Source organism: Emys orbicularis, chromosome 2 (genome assembly GCF_028017835.1).
Source record: "Emys orbicularis isolate rEmyOrb1 chromosome 2, rEmyOrb1.hap1, whole genome shotgun sequence".
In the NCBI taxonomy this organism is placed as follows: domain Eukaryota; kingdom Metazoa; phylum Chordata; order Testudines; family Emydidae; genus Emys; species Emys orbicularis.
Window position 1 is genome coordinate 34,037,545 of NC_088684.1, and position 21,385 is coordinate 34,058,929.

General features: G+C 44.6%; 1 protein-coding gene across 3 annotated transcripts in view; it reads right to left on the reverse strand.

Annotated features, from left to right (window-relative positions):
- Nucleotides 1-21,385, reverse strand: part of OXR1 (oxidation resistance 1) — a 164,487-nt gene that overhangs the window by 7,901 nt on the left and 135,201 nt on the right. For 2 of the 3 annotated variants that reach the window (XM_065397838.1, XM_065397840.1), the window contains 2 exons: nucleotides 9,043-9,165; nucleotides 8,487-8,639 (listed from right to left, as the gene is read on the reverse strand). In XM_065397838.1, coding sequence (XP_065253910.1) covers nucleotides 8,487-8,639; nucleotides 9,043-9,165 — 276 coding nt within the window. Of the gene's footprint in view, nucleotides 1-8,486; nucleotides 8,640-9,042; nucleotides 9,166-11,786; nucleotides 11,868-21,385 lie in introns of all 3 variants that reach the window. The other variant, XM_065397839.1, reaches the window with a different exon arrangement.

Genomic DNA, 21,385 nt, shown 5'->3' on the forward strand with positions numbered 1-21,385 from the left:
CGGACTTCAGACACAGGGGGTTCATGGCTGCAGCTACAGGGCCAGGGTGGGGTGTCAGGGCTCTGGGTGGGGGGACCAGGGCTTGGGGCTTCAGCCTCACAACTCCGTTGTTCCTGGCTTCTGCCCTCCCCACAGCTCAGTTCCTGGTTTCGGCCAGGGGGGCGGAGGGCACACCGGGGCTTTAGCTACGGGGGGAGCACTGGGGCTGAAACTCGCACCCCTCTCATAATGAAAGCCCCAGCGCTCCCCGCAGGGCTGAAGCCAGGAATGGTGCAGCAGGGCTGAAGCCCCAAGCCCCAGTGCTCCCCACAGGTCTAAAGTAGGGTTACCATACGTCCGGTTTTTCCCAGACATGTCCGGCTTTTTGGTAATCAAACCCCCGTCCGGGGGGAATTGCCAAAAAGCCGAACATGTCCAGGAAAAATACCGCCGGCCAGGCACTTCACCTCCCGCAGCTGCTGTGCTCCCTACCTTGACTCTTCTGCTCTGTTTAAAGCCGAGCTGCCCGAGCGCTACTGGCTTTGGGCAGTCCCCATACTTCCGGACCCTGAGCCGCCGGCCGGGCACTTCCCCTCCCGGGCTCCAGGGGCGCAGGGTCCAGAGGCATGGGGGCTGCCCGAAGCCGGTAGCACTCAGGCAGCTCGGCGCTTACAGAGCCCAGGAGTTCAGGGAGCACAGCAGCCGCTGGAGCCCGGGAGGGGAAGTGCCCGGCCGGGGGCGCAGGGTTCGGAGGCATGGGGGCTGCCCGAAGCCCAAGCGCTACCGGCTTTGCTCCAGCTGCGCTGGGGAAGCGCCGGCTGGGTCGCAGGGTCTGGGGGCTGCCCGGCAAACCGTGAAGCCGGTAGCGCTTGGGCAGCCCTTTTCACGTGGCTGGGAGGGAGGAGGGGGAATGCGGGGCGCTCAGGGCAGGGGGCGGAGTTAGGGCGGGGACTTTGGGGAAGGGGCGGAGTGGGGGCAGGGAAGGGGCAGAGTTGGGGCAGGGCCAGGGGTGGGAAAGGGGCGGGGCCAGGGCCCCGTGGAGTGTCCTCTTTTTTTTATTTTTTAAATATGGTAACCCTAGTCTAAAGCCTTGAGCCCCAGTGCTCCTGTGGGCAGAAGCCCTGAGACCCCCTACCCCCGGAGTTCTGACCCTCCCCCTAACTTGTGGCTGCAGCCCCAACTACCCGTGACTGATGCCCTGAGGCCCAGGGCTAAAGCCCAGAGGCAGTACAGTATTTGCTGTTTGTTTTTTTGTCTTCACTGCTGCCTGATTCTTTCCGGTTCCACATGGTGTCCAGTTGTCCAATAAGTTTAACTCTGGTGTTCATATCTTTGAGGTTCTACTGTAGTCTTAGAGCAGGAGGAGTTACTTGTCAGAAAAGTAATGGGAGAAAGACAATTGAGATTTGATAACTGATCATCCAAATTCATAAAAAGTGAAGACACTCTCAATTGGTTCACAGAGTATAACCCAATTTTTTCAGTCTGATTCTAGGAATTTTGATTTTTTCCTCCCTCTATTCTTTAAAGGGGACACAAAGTAATTTTGTGCAAGTCAATTCAAAGAGTTAGATTTTTTTCACAAAATTATTGGCAGTCTTGCTGAAGAAACCTGGCAGATACCATCTCAGTTGTATTGGCCCATAATCAAACTCGCTAATCAAGTTGATTCTAAAGTCTTTAAAAAAACACCACCACTTAACGCACTCGTTGGAAAAAGCTATTCTGCTAATTCCCAAATTCAAATAGTTTCATACCAACAGAATCAGCTCAGATGATGCCAGCAATCTCTAATATGTCATTCACAGAAAGTTAGCAAGCTATTTCAGATGTAGCACCTTATATGCCTAAAAAACTTTTAGTTATGACTGGAATAGGGCTCTCTTTTATATATACACTTTACTGGCTTGTTTTTGTCCAAAGTATACTTTATTGGTTGTTTTTGGCTAAAGGCTCATTAACTTAACTGCTTCTTTATATAATATCCGCTCCCACAACTTTAGTCAATGGAGTATTCTCATTCATTTTCCCTTCAGAGACACTGGAGGAAAAGGGGTGGCCTGCACTCAGGTCCCATTGACTGTCTATTACCATTCAGTCTGACCCCAATATCAGAAGTGTTTGAGCAGATGAGAGAAAACGGGCCCGTACACTGATGATTTGGCTCATCTGATTCTAAGCTTCTATTGACAGGGTTTTATTCTAATACAGAATTTTTCTACTATGTTGAGACAAATGAACAAAAAAATAATTTAACCTCAAACTCTACCTCAAAGAGGATTTTGCACATTTTCTGCCAAAAGAGGAATTCATGAGGTGTTCAATAAGGTGCTCTATCTATTTTTACCTGATCTTTAGTCAGCTGCTCAATTTGACACTTCTTTAAAACACAATCAAAAAGTGGAAAATTTTGGAAGGCAGCAAAATTGCTGAGACTACGAAGTTCATCAGGACTAAGAAGAAACACTGTGACTTCTATCACTAATAGACAGGAAATTTACCTTCAAATCCCTAAATAGGGATTACAGATGGCTTAACAAACAGACCTGGGTAACTTCTCACAAGAAGAATGAAGTGAAGTTGGCAGAACATAAACATTCATAAAACATACTCTACATCAGTGCTCCTGTCCACCTCTAACCCGATATAACGCGACCCGATATAACACGAATTTGGATATAACGCGGTAAAGCAGTGCTCCGGGGGGGCCGGGCTGCACACGCCGGTGGATCAAAACAAGTTTGATATAACACGGTTTCACCTATAACACGGTAAGATTTTTTGGCTCCCGAGGACAGCGTTATATCGAGGTAGAGGTGTATATGTTAAATAGCATGGACCCCAGTCAGAACATACAAAGCTGGTACAACAATAAGCCTTGTTGTCCAGGTCAGGTACTTTGCTTCATTTTTTTGATTTCTCAACTATTATTCAGGGACCAAGTTAATTATATTTTGCTGTGCCTCCAGACACGGGGTAGCTCTGTGCCCAATTCTGTATGGTTTGGAATCCGATTATTTCAGTATCTATGGCAGCCCTTCGCACCAGTATGCCCGTGCACTATTTCACCAAACACTGTAGCAGGAAACATGCTCACAAAACACCAAGCAGTAAACATGGTACCACAACAGAAAGCTGTATCAACTCAGGGCAGGCTACTATGGCATTAGTGGTGCTGTAGTCATGGCAGCCATTATCTGCACCAATGACGTGGGATGATTCCTGATGTGTATTAAACAGGAAGTCATGTAGAGTGGCAGTAAAGCTGCATAGGAAGATCATACATGGAAATTAGAGCCCCAAAATACTGTACTGTAGCAAGCAATGTGGCTGTTTGTACACTCCCCAAAGTTTGTGCACAGAACTGCCCCCTGGCTGGAGATACACCCACCTCTTTGTTACCTCACACAGCTGTTACATTCCAACTGCCACAGAACCTTTGGACTCCAACATGCCACCTGGTTCTCACAGGGCCCAGTGACAACTGAAGCGTGATATTCTAAACCAAAAACCCTCACCCATGCTTGTAGCAGTTTCCATCACTCATTCATCACTCAGACATTCTAGGCTTCTGAGTGAGACACAGACAGAGTGACAATTTTGGAAGATGTGTGTTGATTTGGGTGGGTAGTGAATAAGATGTGAGGACCTGTCTGGGGTTGTTGTGTACACTGGTTATGTTGATTTGTGTCGGGTGTTGTGCTAAGAGATTTGTTTTGATTTGCACTGGTGACAGTTGGATGCAGGGTGTGGCAGTAGGGCCAAGTAATCCATGCTCTGTGCAGTACCCTCATACAACCAATGAAATTGATGCATGCAAATTAGCTGTAGGGTAAGGGCAGTGATTGGGTGTTTACTTCTAATATTCTTAGGACTCTTGGCATGGCATAGATACATGCCTTACTGCAGCTGTTCGCTGCATGGATGTAATTTGTAAAGTCAAAATGGCTAAGAACTTAAATTGAATGGTAATTGATTGCAAAATCTAATGATGATGCAACCTGGTGATATTCTGAAGAAAAAACCTCTCAACTAGCTGCTCCTATCGCTTAGCCATTTTAGGTTTCAGAGTGACAGTGACATCCCTGGAATCTTATACAGATACTGTGAACTTCAGTTATTAAAATAAGCTTTCAGTATTGAAGGATGTCATACATCTTCATATAAACCTTTCTTTTCTCTACTTTTACATTCAAGGTGTTATGTTTTCAAGCATGACAAAATGGAATCTTTACAATTCAAATAACTTTCCCTTTCAGGATCAGGTTGTAACTGGACCTTACAACTAGTGGGGGGAGGAGGGAAGGCACATAGGGGGAGCATGCAAGCAATAAAACCTCTCGTGCTTCACACAAAAGCCACTGAAGTTGCAGTCTGCGTTCAGAGGAGTGCAGGTATTATTCTCCTGGTGCACATCTCTCCATGGGGAAGGGAGGAACAGGGAGGTGGTGAACTAAGTCTCTATAATTACCTTGCAAAACAGGCCAACCTCAAGCAAGAAGATCAGGCTATACCAGGTGCAATCTGCATTGTTGCCCAGCACACTGGGCCCTTCAGAAATTCCCTGTGGTGTAGTATTGCTCTCCACTACCCCTAAAGCAGGCTAGTGGCTAAATGCTACAATTTGGCCTTTAATAAGTATCCTTTGTATAGTACAACATTACAATCATATGTTCCCCCTTTTCTTATGTTGTATCCAAGGAGTTTTTGGAACATCACATATCTTTTTTTTTTAGTATATTTGTTTTGTTTTATATATCTGTATTATACAAAATGCAAAGCGCTATTTTAAAGACATATTTCTAGACCACATTGTAGTTCTCCTGTAAACATTTTGACAGTGACAAGAATTAAAGTAAGCCCTCTGCAGGAGAAGGAAATCAGACATGCATTTTGTGATCATGTGATACTTGGACTAAAGTTATTTTCTTTGTCTTGGAACATTTCACAGTTTAGGAAAGCTACCTGCAGTATTCCTCAAATGAACTTTAATAAAATACCCATATTAAGGTAAACACGTAAAAGGAGTCTGGGAGATATGAATCAGAACTTCCACCCTGCTAATCAGAAACTAGTACAATTTATAAAAATAAAAGTTATTTTCACAGAAGTAACAAGACCCATGTTTAAACATTAATCTTAGATATATTTTCACCTACCACACATATTAGCAGGAAGCCATAGTACACTTAAAATTATTTCTTAATTTACAGCCAGACTCAGTCTTTGAAGCACAACTTCTCTAGTGCTTTGGCTATTCCTTAAAAAACACAACTCTGGTAGTTAAGAAATATACAAATACCCTCAGAGCTGGCACTACATCCAGTTCCAAAGCAACATGTAAGATATTTTGTACAGTATAAGATGTGCATCTCATTGCACATTCCTTGCTTCCAGTTAATCCTCCAGCATGGAAAATGCTGCTTTGTGCAAACTCTTCTAAGGCTATATTTGCTTGGCCTTTACACTACCATGTTCGGCATTTTTGTCAATACACTACAGTACAACCTCAAAGTCATGAACTGACCAGTCAACCACACATTTCATTTGGAACTGGAAGTATACAATCAGGCATCAGTGGAGACCAAAAAACAAAACAAAAAACAAATACAGTTCTGTGTTAAATGTAAACTATTAAAAAGAAGGGAAAGCAGCATTTTTCTTCTGCATAGTAAAGTTTCAAAGCTGTATTAAGTGAATGTTCAGTTGTAAACTTTTTAAAGAACAGCCATAATGTTTTGTTCAGGGTTATGAACATTTCAGAGTTACAAACAAGCTCCATTCCTGAGGTGTTCGTCAACTCCAGAACTCTGAGGTTCTGCTGTATCAACCAATGGTATGATTTTATGTTTCTGTTTCAGATCAGCTCAATATAATTTGTGGACAGAGAAAAGCTAGCACCCCCATACCAGTAAGGGAAAGAATTTCAGGCTAGTGCAAACTGCAGCATTTAAGTTTATAAATGCATCTCTCCGTCAACCAAACCTATGCTGTTTTGAAAGCACACCATAGCTTCTAGAAGTAGTACAGCATATACTACAAAAGGAACAGTTACTTACCCCACAGTAACTATTTCTTTGAAATACGTTGCCCACATGGATTCCACTTCTGGTGTGTGAGATCAGATTCTTTTGGCCAGCAGTGTAAATCAGGGCCGTGCCTGTGCCCTTGATGTTTCCACACCCCCAACCATCCCTCAGTTACTTCATCAATACAAAATCCAGAGGCTAGAGCACTCTGTAGATGTGGGGTCATGGAATCCGTGCTGACAACACATCTTGAAGAACCATAGTAACCATCTCAAAGTAGGCAGAAAAGGTTCCTAGAGTGTCCCATCACCGAGAGGCATGGCAGCAAGAGGGACAAGTTTTAAATCCCAAGATTTAGTGTCAGCCAATTCCAGGGTTAATACATAACCTAACCTAGATAAATAGATGAGGTAGATATGATATTTCTTTCTCTCTCTCTCTCTCTCTCTCTCTCTCACTTTTATGGCTAATATATATCTTTTGCCAACAGGCAAACTATAAACTAACTCCTCCTAGTAAGGCATTTGATACGGTCTCGCATGATATTCTTATCGATAAACTAGGCAAATACAATTTAGATGGGACTACTATAAGGTGGGTGCATAACTGGCTGGATAACCGTACTCAGAGACTTGTTATTAATGGTTCCCAATCCTGCTGGAAAGGTATAACAAGTGAGGTTCCGCAGGGGTCTGTTTTGGGACCGGCTCTGTTCAATATCTTCATCAACGACTTAGATATTGGCATAGAAAGTACACTTATTAAGTTTGCAGATGATACCAAACTGGGAGGGATTGCAACTGCTTTGGAGGACAGGGTCATAATTAAAAATGATCTGGACAAATTGGAGAAATGGTCTGAGGTAAACAGGATGAAGTTTAAGACAAATGCAAAGTGCTCCATTTAGGAAGGAAAAATCAGTTTCACACATACAGAATGGGAAGAGACTGTCTAGGAATGAGTATGGCAGAAAGGGATCTAGGGGTTATAGTGGACCACAAGCTAAATATGAGTCAACAGTGTGATGATGTTGCAAAAAAAGCAAACATGATTCTGGGATGCATTACCAGGTGAGTTGTGAACAAAACACGAGAAGTCATTCTTCCGCTCTACTCTGCGCTGGTTAGACCTCAACTGGAGTATTGTGTCCAGTTCTGGGCACCGCATTTCAGGGAAGATGTGGAGAAATTGGAGAGGGTCCAGAAAAGAGCAACAAGAATGATTAAAGGTCTTGAGAACATGACCTATGAAGGAAGGCTGAAAGAATTGGGTTTGTTTAGTTTGGAAAAGAGAAGACTGAGAGGGGACATGATAGCAGTTTTCAGGTATCTAAAAGGGTGTCATAAGGAGAAGGGAGAAAACTTGTTCACCTTGGCCTCTAAGGATAGAACAAGCAGCAATGGTCTTAAACTGCAGCAAGGGAGGTTTAGGTTGGACATTAGGAAAAAGTTCCTAACTGTCAGGGTGGTTAAACACTGGAATAAATTGCCTAGGGAGGTTGTGGAATCTCCATCTCTAGAGATATTTACGAGTAGGTTAGATAAATGTCTATCAGGGATGGTCTAGACAGTATTTGGTCCTGCCATGAGGGCAGGGGACTGGACTCGATGACCCCTTGAGGTCCCTTCCTGTCCTAGAATCTATGAATCCTCAACCTAATGAACAATAAGCTAGCCTAACAACTAATTGCGCAGTGAGCTAAGTAAGCAGACACTGCTGGGATTCTGTTTTGCTGCCACAGCAGGCAAAAAGGAACTGAGGAACAGTTGGACCCGTTCCGCCACTTATGTCCTCGGGTGGCGGGATGGAGTTGCAAGAGTATCACGGGTCGGGGTGGCCCCAACACCCACCACTGGCCAAAAGAATTTAATCTGTATGCACTGGTTGCATGTGCACCAGAAGTGGAATCCACACAGACTGTCACTCGAAGAATTGATTATTCAGCACTGAAATTATTATAAATGTCTCTTTACATCAAATGGACAGATGGCCTAATCAACATTGTAACCTCAAGATGACGGTTGCTAAGATGTGCATATCTGTCACTAAGGGAACTGTACAGAGATAGCCAACTTTCTTGACATAGGTTACCTATCTACTCAGATAGCAATGACTATCCATCTTTCCCATTTTTGGGTGGGACATAGATTCTGTGCCTTATCAATCCTTTGAGGCTCTGAGCTGTCTGGTTCTCATTTTTTATTTAAGAGAAACTAAAATGTTATTCAGTAATAAAATGTTAGAGGATTTGCAACAGTTGTGGCTTGACACTGGATTTGCTTCATCAAAACATTTCCCAGAAAAATGCCATTATCAAAAACCGCCTGCACAATGACACAATTGTAACACCAATACATAACCATGAAGAGGGATACGCTTAACACAGGCAGTTTTATTACTAAAACACATTGATATTTCAGCTGTTCATTTATCGGTTTTAAACAGCAGTTTTGTTTTTTTTGGCCATTATTTCCATACCTGCCCATCACTATCCTTGATAACCATTAGTACAGGAGTGTCTAGCCCCAACATAGTTCGATACAATGTCTTCAAGCTCATGCCATGCTTTGCAGTGCTGTAGACAAGAGTCCATGGATACCCAATGGTTCGCGGAGGAAGGTGCTTTGTGAGCTGTTAACAAAACAAAGATTCTCTTAGGCATTTAGTAACTACTTTTTTTTTTTTTTTTTTAATCAGAGGGGTAGCCGTGTTAGTCTGGATCTGTAAAAAGCAACAGAGAGTCCTGTGGCACCTTTAAGACTAACAGATGTATTGGAGCATAAGCTTTCGTGGGTGAATGCATGCATGCATCCGACGAAGTGGGCATTCACCCATGAAAGCTTATGCTCCAATACATCTGTTAGTCTTAAAGGTGCCACAGGACTCTCTGTTGCTTTTTACATTTTTTTTATAAGCTCTTCAGAACAAGGTCCCTGTTATTTATTTGATATACTTAACCTGATACACGATGTTCAGGATACTTACAGAACACAGATAATATTGTTCTATCAACAGTTTTATTTGACAGCCATACCTTTTCAATTTGGTCTGACTGCAACAATTCACTAGGATCGCTAAGATTTGGCCGAAATGCTTCAGGCTCCAGGTCTGTTTTGATATTTGTAGCCTGCTTTGAATTTATGTCTTCCCTTGTTATCTGCAAGGCAGGAGGAAATAAATAAGCACTCTAGAAGGTATGTTAAGCATTCACAATTCTCTTACAGAGGAAGTATCGCTCAGTATACACCACATCATCTTCACTGCATTTAGGATTGTACTTAATTATTGGAATTTTGTATTAGGGTTGTTATATTTGGCATTTGACATGGAGATCCCTGCTTCTTGTGGTAAACCTATCAGTACTAAATATTACACTGAAATTATTGCTTGCACAAGTACTCTAATATTCAGGAGAAGGTTATGCCTGTTTTTTTACACGCCTTTGTGTTCAGGGTTGAATATGGACTTTTGGCTTTTAATTGTAGTCAATTCTAAAGTACATGATCTCAACCACTGCACAAAATGTACTTTGTTTCTAATAGTAATAAAAACGGTGTTTGAGTTATATATTTTTTAAATGCAGAAACAGTTTATTTCAAGTGCTTTATGCTCATCGCTCAAAAGCTAGAGATTTTAATCAATACCCAAAGAAAATAAATTTTAAAGCAGTTATGATGTGAAACTTTTCAAGTTCCTACTACACATTTACAAAGCCTGCTTTCAAATATTCTAAGTGGGTATTAGTTGCTTAAAGAATCTGACTGGGACTCAGGAGACGTGGGTTCTATTCCCAGCTCTGCCACTGACCTGCTTGGTGACCTTGGGCAAGTCACTGCCCTTCTGTGCCTCACTTTCCCCATCTGTAAAGTGTGAATAATGATACTGACCTCTTTTGTAAAGTGATTTGAGCTCTACTGATGAAAAAGTGCTAAACAACCGCTAGGCATCATCATTATCCTAAGAGCCTGAGACAAAGCTCCCTGAAGTCATGGGCAAGAACTTTACAGACTTCACTGGATTTTTGATTAGCCCCTATGCATCCATCAGAACACTCTAAAAGTCAACATTTGCCAAAATATGGTTTGCCACATACATCTCCTATTCTAAATACTGGGAAAAAACTGCAGTGTTTCAGATAACATTTGGCAATAGCTGCCACAAATTGGTAAGTTTTTAGATGGTGAACAGTTTTGACACAAAAAGAAGACTTTCCAATTTTTCAGATTCTATGTGAAACACTTTTTCAACCAGTAAACTCCCATTAAACAGCTCAGAAAAATCAAATTTACTGTCTATCAAAGGATACTTTTTATATGCTTAAAAAGAAATCTTATAAAATATGAAGGTAAGGAATATTTGTATAATAGTAACTTGATTACAGTATTAACATTAATCCTTAAATTGAGAAAATTTGCTTTATTTAGTCATTTTGAGGAGGGCACCAAGCAAGGCTCAAGCTTTCCATAACTTAGCATTTATCTCAGACTAAAAGCATTTGTTAGCATATAATTTAACAAAGAATCAGCCAAGTATATATATTCAATATCATCTTCCAATTACAAATATTATTAAGTACTACTTATACAGCATATGCCATTTGGTCTCTTCAGTCCCAAATTTCACACTGTCAAGGGCATGTTTGAGTACAGATTCTACAAAACATAACTGCTGTTCAAGAGTACCATAAAATGTTTATACTCTATTTGGTTCTTTAATTTTTATTACACTACCACATGCAAAACATATGCTGTGTTGTTTATTGTATACACTTTTTACCACTCATAAGGCATTTGTAAGCAAGTTAACTTTGTCAAAATCTAAAGCTCCTAAACACATACTACAGAAAGTACTATAACATTATCACTGTCAACTAATATTTTGACAGCGTAACAGATCAATAAGACAGCACTTTGACTACTAAATTAAGTAGAGGCAGCAAACCCATGAAAGCATTTCCCTCTGTATAGCCTTTTGCAAAAGCTACTCAGAAACAAAATGAAAATCCAAACTTCCAACCATTTCATTAGCTAGATACTTAGAAACACATATTGAATTAAGATTATTTCATGTTTTCAAAAAAGTTTAGATATGCTTTCATCAGTAAACTTGGCATAATGTACACATCAATTCAAAAGTGTGCATATGCCAAAGTACATAGAGAAATACCTAAAGAGAATGCAAGAGTCAATTTAAGATTAATATCCAATAAATCTACAGAATTAGTTCTAAACTGCTGTTTTAGGGATTGAGAGTTCTAATTCCATATCCACTAAAGGGCAAAACACTTACCTACCTCATATGGAAGTTGTGAGGCTTAATATTTGCAAAAAAATTTGAAATACTTGTAGGATCTTTTTATATAAGAATTTAAGACTTCAAATATACATACAGCTGAGTAAGTCCTTATTTAATTTTGTAAACAGTCTCTTTTGCATTCTTTTTAGGAAAGCTTCTACCCAACTCAAGCCATCACATCAGAACAGAAATTAAAACACAAGTCCTCATCACTCTGGAAACCATGTAGTAATGAGAACAAAGTTTCAAAGATGACAGAAAATTCCTCTGATTTTAAACTCTGAAATGATCGTTTTGTCACAGAGCTACAGCACACTCTCTCAGTGTATAAACACATATCCAAGAGAAAGGAATTTTCTGCAGGGTTCTTGTAGTGTTGTAGCCAAGACAAACCCACCGAATATGGGACTTGCCCTGATCAAGGCCACTACAGAGAAAGATGTTTTAGTCTCTGGAGAAGGGGTTTAACTACGAAGAGGGCACCTTGAGGCGTCTGCAGAGCGTGCGCAGTTCTTCACTATTTAGAGCATCGATCCTGCGGTGATACTCAGCCACTGACACTACCTGAATATGGAGACAGGAAGAAAATAATTCCACTGACAGTTGGGGAAAAAAAAAAGGGGGGGGGTAAGAAAGAAAAATGGAGAAGTGTAATGGGGGGAAGGATTTGCAATGACAACAAAAGAAAAAATTAAAATGTTAGAGACATTTGCATCTGCAAGAACTTGATGTTCATGTAGGATGTTTTTGACTTGCGATGAGTACACACAATGAAGATAGAATTTCATACACAAATGGCACCAAAGATCTGGCACATCTCAATGTCCTAATGTATGACTATAAAGTAAATCTGATATGATAGTCCATAAAATTATGCTGCTAAAATAACAAATAAATATGCACAAGAAAACTTACTGCACAATGTGATAATGGTTTAAGCCCCTTATGGTATGTCACAACTACAGGTAAGCACTTAGTTTGTCTTTTAGAACAGTAAAGCATAAGTTACTATTTAAAAAACTATAGTTTAAGTCAACCTTGTCCTAAGCAGAGGTTTAAAGCTGAAAAACTGAAGTCTAAATAATACTAATCACTATTCCTTCACAAAAATCCTGGGGATGTAAGGCTAGAAAAGATTACTATCAATCAATTTTAAGTTCTAATTGATAGGCAAGTAGCTGCTAAGTTAAAGAATGCCAAGATGTTATATTACCTCTTAGCTTTTTCCTCAGAGATTGTGCATTTATCATACTCCATCCAGTACTTTCATTTTTCTCTTTTGATTCACTGCTTTCTTCCTTGTCATGCATATAGCACTGCTCCTTTTCCTACTGCATGTAACTTCATCTATCCTTTACACTATAATTCATCATTCCTGTGAAGGTTTTGTCATGGTCCAAAAGTCAACTATACTTTCTATACTATACTTTCATTAAAGACCACCTTCCATTCCATTTGTAGCTCACATGCCGACAGATCATCTCTCCTTTAGTTCCCTATATCAAGCTATTCCAAGAAACATTTAACATACAATCTAGAAACAAAGAAACGTACTATAAGTAAAAAGGCAGAAACCATCACCAACATTTTCCCTCTTGTGTACCAGAGGTTAGGTACTTAATATATGCAGGGCTGGCTCCAGCTTTTCTGCTGCCCCAAGCGGTAAAAAAAAAAAAAAAAAAAAAAAAAAAAAAAGCAGCAGCACTTCGGCGGCAGCTCAATCGCGCTGCTTCTTCTGCGGCACTTCGGCGGCGGGTCCTCCCTCTCTTCCTCTTCAGCGGCAGCTCAAAGAGGAAAAGAGGGAATGAGGGACCTGCCGCCGAATTCCCGCCGAAGACCCGGACGTGCCGCCCCTTTGAATTGGCCGCCCCAAGCACCTGCTTCCTACGCTGGTGCCTGGAGCCGGCCCTGAATACATGGCCTGATTTTCAGAAGCGTTGAGTAGCCATAATTCCCAGTGACTTCTATAGAACTGAATGGTACTCAGAACTTCTGAAGAAAAATCAGGCAGTTTATTCAGGTACTTAGCTTAAACCACGCAAGTTGAAAAATGTTAGTCTCCATATTTAAACGTTTGTGCTAAGAAATACCTCGTGCAAATATTATAACAGCTTGACCCTTCTACATATTATCTCTTTGCAAGCAAGAGGTCTAAATTTTATAAAATATTTCAAACAAGACTTACTGATTGTCTAGTACAGTACCTTTGCCTTCAGAGACCTAGAGGTACTGTAGTTATTTGTTCACGATAGCATACAGAATGTAAAGAAACATATTACTGTGGATTGAAAGTAGTCCAGTATAAATACAAATCACTTTGTAGTAACAGAAACACAATACTACAAGGATGCCTCAACCACAGAGAACTGATTGCACAGGATACATCATGTTATCTTAACTGGTTAACCCTACTTAGTGTTGTTTTGTTATTTTATTTTTATTACTATTACTAAGAGGACAGTGAATACAAACACCCCAACACGAAATGTATTTTCCAAAGTGTTCTGAGTGTTGAAGATTTCTCTCTGAGCATAGGTGCCATATGCTTTTGTTTGAGACAAGTGGTTAGGGGAAAGGCTGTAATGGTTTTGATGACAAAGTAGTATCAGCAGCCAATTGCTTGTTCAAGTAAATACACTTGTGTACGTATTTTAGAAGAATCAAATAGGGCTAAGGGGCCAGAATCTCTGACAGCAGGGATTTAAATTTAAAATTTTAGCTCATTGCAACTTGGAGGGTGAGAGATTCCAAGATTAGGGTAGGAGGAGGAAATTGAGATTGTATTGGCATTTTTTCTTCCAGCTATCAATCCAATTCTCTTGCTGAAACTCTATTCTATCTCCCCTTCTTTGAGCCTTTTACATTCCCACATTTATATCTCCTCTTCCTCACTTGATTTTTTGTTAGTGTCTCCACATCTTAGATTTCAACCTTTAATCCCTCTCCTTTCAGCATTTCCTTTTTCTGGAGAGTGCATGAAACCACTTTCTCACACTCTAACCTCAAAAGGCCAAAATCACAACAGTTATCCAATTAAAGGGGATTTGATACTGTGTAAGCACGGAGAAGCAAAACCAAAAAAAGACAGGGCCCAAATAAGATCATAACTTTGAGCGATAATTTAGAAACAATCTGGGTCAGACTGTCCCTCCTCCTTTAAAAAGAGGGAGAGAGAGATTGCAAATACTGTTATAAACCTAGTTCCAAAGCTAAGCCCAAAGCAGAGAGTACGGATGTCCCCAATTCCTCGAGGGCAGGCTACAGAAGGATTCAGACATTTTAGGAACAAACAAACAAAAAAATGACTTATTGAACTGGAGAGAAAGAATGCTAGTTTCCATCATCACTAGTTCAAAAAGAAGAAAAATCTGCAAAAAGTACACAGCCATAGCTCAGTTTTAATTCATGCATTTGGGGCTGTGCCTAACATACATAACACCCCACATTAAAAAAGTGTGAATAAACAGGATTTTTCCAACCTTTGCAACCCTTGCTTTTTTAGAGGCCTAGTAGTGGAGACGAAAAAAGGCACTAAGTTTGAATTTGAAACTAAGAAAGGATGTTATTGAATTCTGGGCCAGTAAAGCTGGTTATTCATTACTTGTATTGTGGCAGCATCTAAAGGCCTTAGCCCCATTGTGCTAATAAGCACTGTATGAATACAACTAAGAGATGGTCCCCGCCCTCAAGAGTTTAAGCAGAAGACTTCAGAGAACAGGTGGATACAAACAAACAGATGGAAAGAGCACAATGTAAGCCAATTGGCAAGGTGTTCAATTTATATTTTTCAAACTAATATTTATAAAATGTCAGAATGTTCAGTTAGGCCAGGCTACTTGCAGAAAGCTTTGCTTTACCGGCTAAGTGCTCATAGCATGACTGCACTTCATGCTGGCAAAAGGGCAATTCTGCCAATATAGCTAATTCCAGCTTCCCTTCCCACCAGCCCCAAGAGAAATAGTTTATACCAACAAAAACACAGGTTTTGCCAGAATAGCTGTGTCTACACTAGAGGCTTTTGCTGGCACAACTCTGTCAGTCACAAATCACACCGCTGACCAATACAGCTATGCCTGCAAGAGTCTGCAGTGTATACCTGGCTTAGACAAACTGTAAGAAGAGGGTTTTTTTGTTTTTAAATGGAAATGTTAACCTATATTTGGCAAAAAGATGGAAACAGTTGTCTGTATAGGATAGTTTTCCTCTTGATAAAATGCATCTAAAAAGCTAGCAGTAGGTATTGCTGTATTCCCACGAAGTGGACACAGAGCTGGAACATATCCTCCTTACTTAATTGGAAGGCACTCCAGATCTAGACTGTTCTTTTAAAAAATAAACACACTAATTTAATTACATTGCTCTTTCAATAGCATCACCCAGTGTACAAATTTACGGGTCCAAAAACCAGAAGCTTCTGTATCCTCTGCACATGGTGATGCTGAGAGTAAGATAAAAGTAACCTGTGATGGTTACATATTGAGGGGACCATTGAAAGAATTAGGATGAACAATTTGCTCTAGACCACAGAGCAGTCATACATACCTGATGTAAACAGAGTGCCTTTTTACTGGATGATATAAAACTTTTTTTTTTCTTGCAGAGCCAGCTCCAACACAATCAGATCCACTTTTAGTTCTATAATATTTGGTTAAAAATTATCAAGCTTAAATTTTGTTTGCATATCTGGAACTTTTCCCAATCAATTTGTTCATCTCATTCAAACTCTTTCATTAGAAACTAAATAACATTTTAAGACATATCTAGAGGCTATAGCTGGCCTACAATGAAAATAAAGGGACCATTCATGAACTGAACACTGTTGTGAAAGGATATTTACATCATTTGCAGTGAAGCAAGTATGAACAGTGCCTTTTTGTGAGAGAGTATTTTCAGTTTTCCCCTGAATATGTATTCCACCACAGGCCCAATATTGCAATCCTTAACACTTTCAATATTCATGAAACTTCTGATTCCAAAGGGAGCTTGCTGAGGAAATGAGTGTCTCTGCATGATAAATAAATTAATATTATTTTATATATAATTAGGGCTGTAAAACAATTAAAAATTAATCCACAATTAATCATGCGATTAATCGCACTGTTAAACAATAATAGAATACCATTTATTTAAATATTTTTGGATGTTTTCTACATTTTCAAATATACTGATTTCAGTTACAACACAGAATACAAAGTGTACAGTGCTCACTTTATATTTATTTTTGATTACAAGTATTTGCACTGTATAAAAACGAAAAAAAGACAGTTACCTTTTCCATAACTGGTGTTCTTTGATATGTGTGGCTCACGTCTATTCCACAGTAGGTGTGCGTGCTCACCACGTGCACCGGTGCCGGAAATTTTCTCCCTAGCAGTTCCCGTAGGGGAGTGCCCTAGCGACTCCTGGAGTGTTGCCTCCATGGTGCGGTATAAGGGGCGCTGCGCGCTCCCCCCACCCTCAGTTCCTTCTTCCCAGACAACTCTAACAGAGGGGAAGGAGGGCGGGATATGGAATAGACATGAGCAACACATCTCGAAGAACACCAGTTACGGAAAAGGTAACTTTTTTCTTCTTCGAGCGATTGCTCATACGTATTCCACAATAGGTGATTCCAAGCTATATCTGTTGGAGGTGGGAAGGAGTTCACAAACTCTCGGGACGGCGAACGGCCCTGTCGAACCCAGTGTCCTCCCTGGTCTGGGGGACGATCGCATAGTGTGAGGTGAACGTGTGAAGCTAAGACCACGTGGAAGCCCTACAAATTTCCTGAATGGGACATGGGTCAAAAAGGCAGCCGACGAGGCCTGCGCCCTAGTCGAGTGCGCCTTCACAATTGGTGGCGGAGGGTTTCCTGCCAGGTCACAACAGGTACGGATGCACGAGATGATTCAGTTGGAGAGCCGCTGAGTGGAGATCGGCCGACCTTTCATGCGCTCGGCCAAGGTGATGATGAGTTGCGAGGACTTTCTGAACGGCTTAGTCCGCTCCAGGTAAAAAGTCAGAGCCCATCTCACATCCAGCGTGTGGAGGCGGCGCTCCTCACTGGATGCATGGGGGCTTGGGGCAGAGGACTGGCAGAAAAACGTCCCGACCCATGTGATAGGTGGAGACCACCTTCGGGAGGAACGATGGGTGTGGGCGGAGCTGGACCTTATCTTTATGAAGCACCGTGTACGGGGGCTTGGAGGTCAGGGCCCTGAGCTCCGAGACCCGCCTAGCCGACGTGATCACAACCAGGAAGGCCACCTTCCACGAGAGGTGTGACCAGGAGCACGTGAGACGGGCCAACACCAGGTTTAGGTCCCACTGCAGGACTGGGGGCCTAATATACGAGAAGAGACGATCCAACCCCTTAAGGAATCAGCCAGTCATAGCATGGGAGAATACCGTGTGGCCCTGCACCGGCGGATGGAAGGCCGATATGGCCGCCAGGTGCACCTTGACCGACGAGGGCGCCAGCCCTGGGCTCTAAGGTGAAGGAGGTAGTCCAGAATAAGATGGATCACCCCGCTTGTCCGCCCATCTGGAAAACCAAGATCACTTTGTCAAGTAGGCATAGCGTGTGGAGGGCCGCCTGCTTTGTAGGACGACACGCTGAACCCCTTCCAAGCACGTCCTTTCCTCCCTACCTAACCACTGAGCAACCACTCCGTGAGATGGAGTGCCACTAGGTTGGGGTGGAGGAGGCAGCCCTGGTCCTGGGAGAGCAAGTCCAGGCAGGACGGCCAAGGCCGGGCGACCGCCAGGCCCGTGAGGGTCCCGTACCAATGCTTCCTGGGCCATGCCGGGGCAATCAGAAGGACCCAGGCCTTCTCCGTCTTTATCTTTTCCAGGACCTGGCCGATCAGCAGGAACGGGGGAAAGGCACAGAGAAACTGGCCTGACCAGGACAAAAGGAAGGCATTGGAGATAGCGCCCCCTCCCCCAGCCCCCACCGGAGCAGAACCAGGGGCAGCGACGGTTCTGCCGAGTTGCGAACAGGTCTACCTGTGGAGTTCCCCACACTTGGAAAAGTCCATGCACCACTTCTGGGTGGAGAGACCACTCGTGCTGAGAGATAAGTCCCTGCTCGAGCGATCCGCCCACGCGTTCCAGGCGCCCGGCAGATGGAAGGCCTGTAGGCAGATGTTGTGGACTATACAAAAGTCCCACAGCCTAAGGGCTTCATGGCAAAGAGCAGATGATCGGGCCCCACTTTGCCTGTTGACGTAGAACATAGAGGCCGTGTTGTCCGTGAAGACCCTGACCACCTGGCCCTCCAGGTGCGAGCGGAACGCTACGCACGCCAGCCGTACCGCCCGAGCTCCTTGACGTTTATGTGGAGGGTCAGATCCTGAGCCGACCACAGACCTTGAGTTTGAATATTCCCCACATGGGCCCCCTATCCCAGGTCCGACGCGTCTGGACACCAGTTCCAGTGATGTGGCCCTGGCCCTGAACGGGACCCCTTGGAGCATGTTTCTCAGGGAGGACCACCACCGTAGGGAGGTGATCGCTGGTTCAGGCACCGTGAGGACTTTGTCCATCCTGTCACTGGCCTGGGAGAACTCCGAGGCCAACCAGAGCTGGAGGGGCGTCATCCTGAGTCTGGCGTGATGGACCACATACGTGCACGCCAACATGAGACCCAAGAGCTGGAGGCGTGCTCTGACTGTTGATGATAGAGGCCAGAGAGACCATGCGGAACTTGAGCTTCACCATGTACTGGTTCAGGCCTTGCAGGCCCAAGATGGGCCTGAGCCCCCCCTTTGGCCTTCAGGATAAGGAAACAGTGGGAGTAGTACCCCTTGCCTTTGAACTCCCCTGGTACCGCTTCCACCACTCCTAGGCCCAGGAGCCGCCCCACCTCCTGCTCGAGCAGAGCCTTGTGCGAGGGGTCCCCCAGGAGGGACGGGGCAGGAGGTGGTTGGGTGGGGTGGAAGTAAACTGGAGGGTGTAGCCCCGGGAGATGGTGTTGAGGGTCCATCAGTCCGAGGTCAGCCATGATCACTCTGGGAGGAAAGCACACAACCGATTGGAGAAGGGAAGCTTTACTGAGGGTGGATCCCTGATGAGAACTGGCAGGGCGCCCCCGGGCATCCCGTCAAAACCACCTTTTCCCCGCTTGCTTGCCCTTGGAGGACCCAGGCTGGGGGGCAGGCCGAGACTGCCTCTGTGGGCGCCTCTTATAGTCCCGTGACTTTTTATAAGCGGTCTCGTATTTTGAATGGGTGGCCTGAGCGGGAGTCTACTGCGGCTTGAACTTAGGTTTAGCTGGAACATAGAGACCCAAAGTCTGGAGAGTCGTGCAGGAGTCTTTCAGGCCATGCAGCTCTGTAATCCATTTGTTCCGCAAACAGAGCTTTGCCATCAAACAGGAGGTCCTGTAGGGTGGGCTGTCCAGCGAGGCGCAGACCTGAGAGCAGGAGCCATGACACCCTTCTCATGGACACTGCGGAGGCCATGAACTGCGCGGACGTGTCCGCTGCATCCGAAGCTGCCTGCAGGGTTGCCCTGGCAGCTGCTGTGCCCTCCTCCACCAGCGCTCTGAACTCCTTCCTGTCACGCTCCTGGAGGGAGTCCTCGAACTTGGGCAGGGAGCCCCACAGATTGAACTCATTCCGGCCCAGGAGAGCCTGGTGGTTTGCCACCCGTAACTGGAAGCTCAAGGACGAATAAGCTTTTCTTCCAAATGAGTCCAGCCGCCTTGAATCTTTGTTTTTCAGGCTAGGGGCTGGTTGGCCCTGCCATTCCCTGTGGTTAACTGACTCAACCACCAGAGAGTTAGGAGCAGGGTGGGTGTATAAGTATTCATGCCCCTTGGCGGGTACAAAATACTTGCGTTCCGCTCTCTTAGAGATAGGGGCCAAAGAGGCCGGTGTTTGCCACAGGGCATTTGAAATTTTGCCACCCCTTCGTGGAGAGGCAAGGCTACCCTGCCCGGTGCTGAGGAGGACAGTACATTAAAGAGGGAGTCCGAGGGCTCCTCCAACTCCTCTGCCTGGAAGTGGAGGGTTGATGCCACCCTTTTTAAGAGTTCTTGGTGGGCCCTAAAGTCCTCCTGCGGGACAGAGGGGCTGTAATCGCCTCATCCGGGGAGGGTGAGGAGGCCTGCGCGGTACTGTGTGTGTCCAGCGGCACCGGAGGGTCCACCACCTGGTCGGTCCCTGGGCATGGTGCCGAGGATGTACGTCCCACTGACTCCTTCCTCGGAGGTCTGGAGAGGGAGGCCGATGGTCCTTCTGAGGCTCTGGCCACCGAGCGAGCCCCCACCAGGGGCTGTGTTAGGGGCCACGGTGCCCACTGATAACATTGGGCCAGCCACAGGGCCCGGTGCCACTGCACCTGCTGTGGCACCAGCGGAGCCGGCTGTTCGGCTAGGCTGGCCCGGCCCACCGATGGGCGACTATGAAGGAAGGCCGGGCTGACATACGACCAGCCGCTGTCCCTGGACCAGGAGGAGCGGCAGCGCCAGGAGCAGTGCCGACCACAGGACTGCGATCCCGACGTGGAGGACCGGTAGTGTCGGTAACAGCTGTTCCACGATCGGCTCCGGTGGGTGGACCTGCGACGGCGAGACGCTGGTGATCGACGCCCGGGGCTGCGGAGGCAGTGCTGTGGCGGGGTCCTGGAGCAGGACAACCAACGGGAACAACGTCCATGTTCGTGCCGTGACTGGCTGCGATAGACCCTCCGAGACGAGGACCTTTGGCATTGTCTGCCTCGGTCCTGTCAGCGTTCGTTCCTCGAGGCGGAGCGGTGCCGAGAGTCTCGGTCAGACGGAACCCAACCAGACAGCCTGATGGGCGTCGAGGGCGATCCATGTGGACTTTGCCCTGAACAGTTGCTGGGTGGCGAACGGCGTCGGGAATGTTCCCTCGACTGAGACTGGTACCAAGCCGGGGGAGACTGTGGAGATCCCAGTGGCATCTTGCCTCTGGAGCGCGGGGCCGACATTGGCAGTGCTCCTGGTACTGGCATGGACATAACATCCCGGGCCGCCAGCAGGGCCTCCGGTGTAGAGGGCATCTGGACATCCCGGGAGGCCTTTCTCCGAATGGGCTGGGCTACTCTGCTCGACTTGAGTCGGAGGCCTAGAGGCT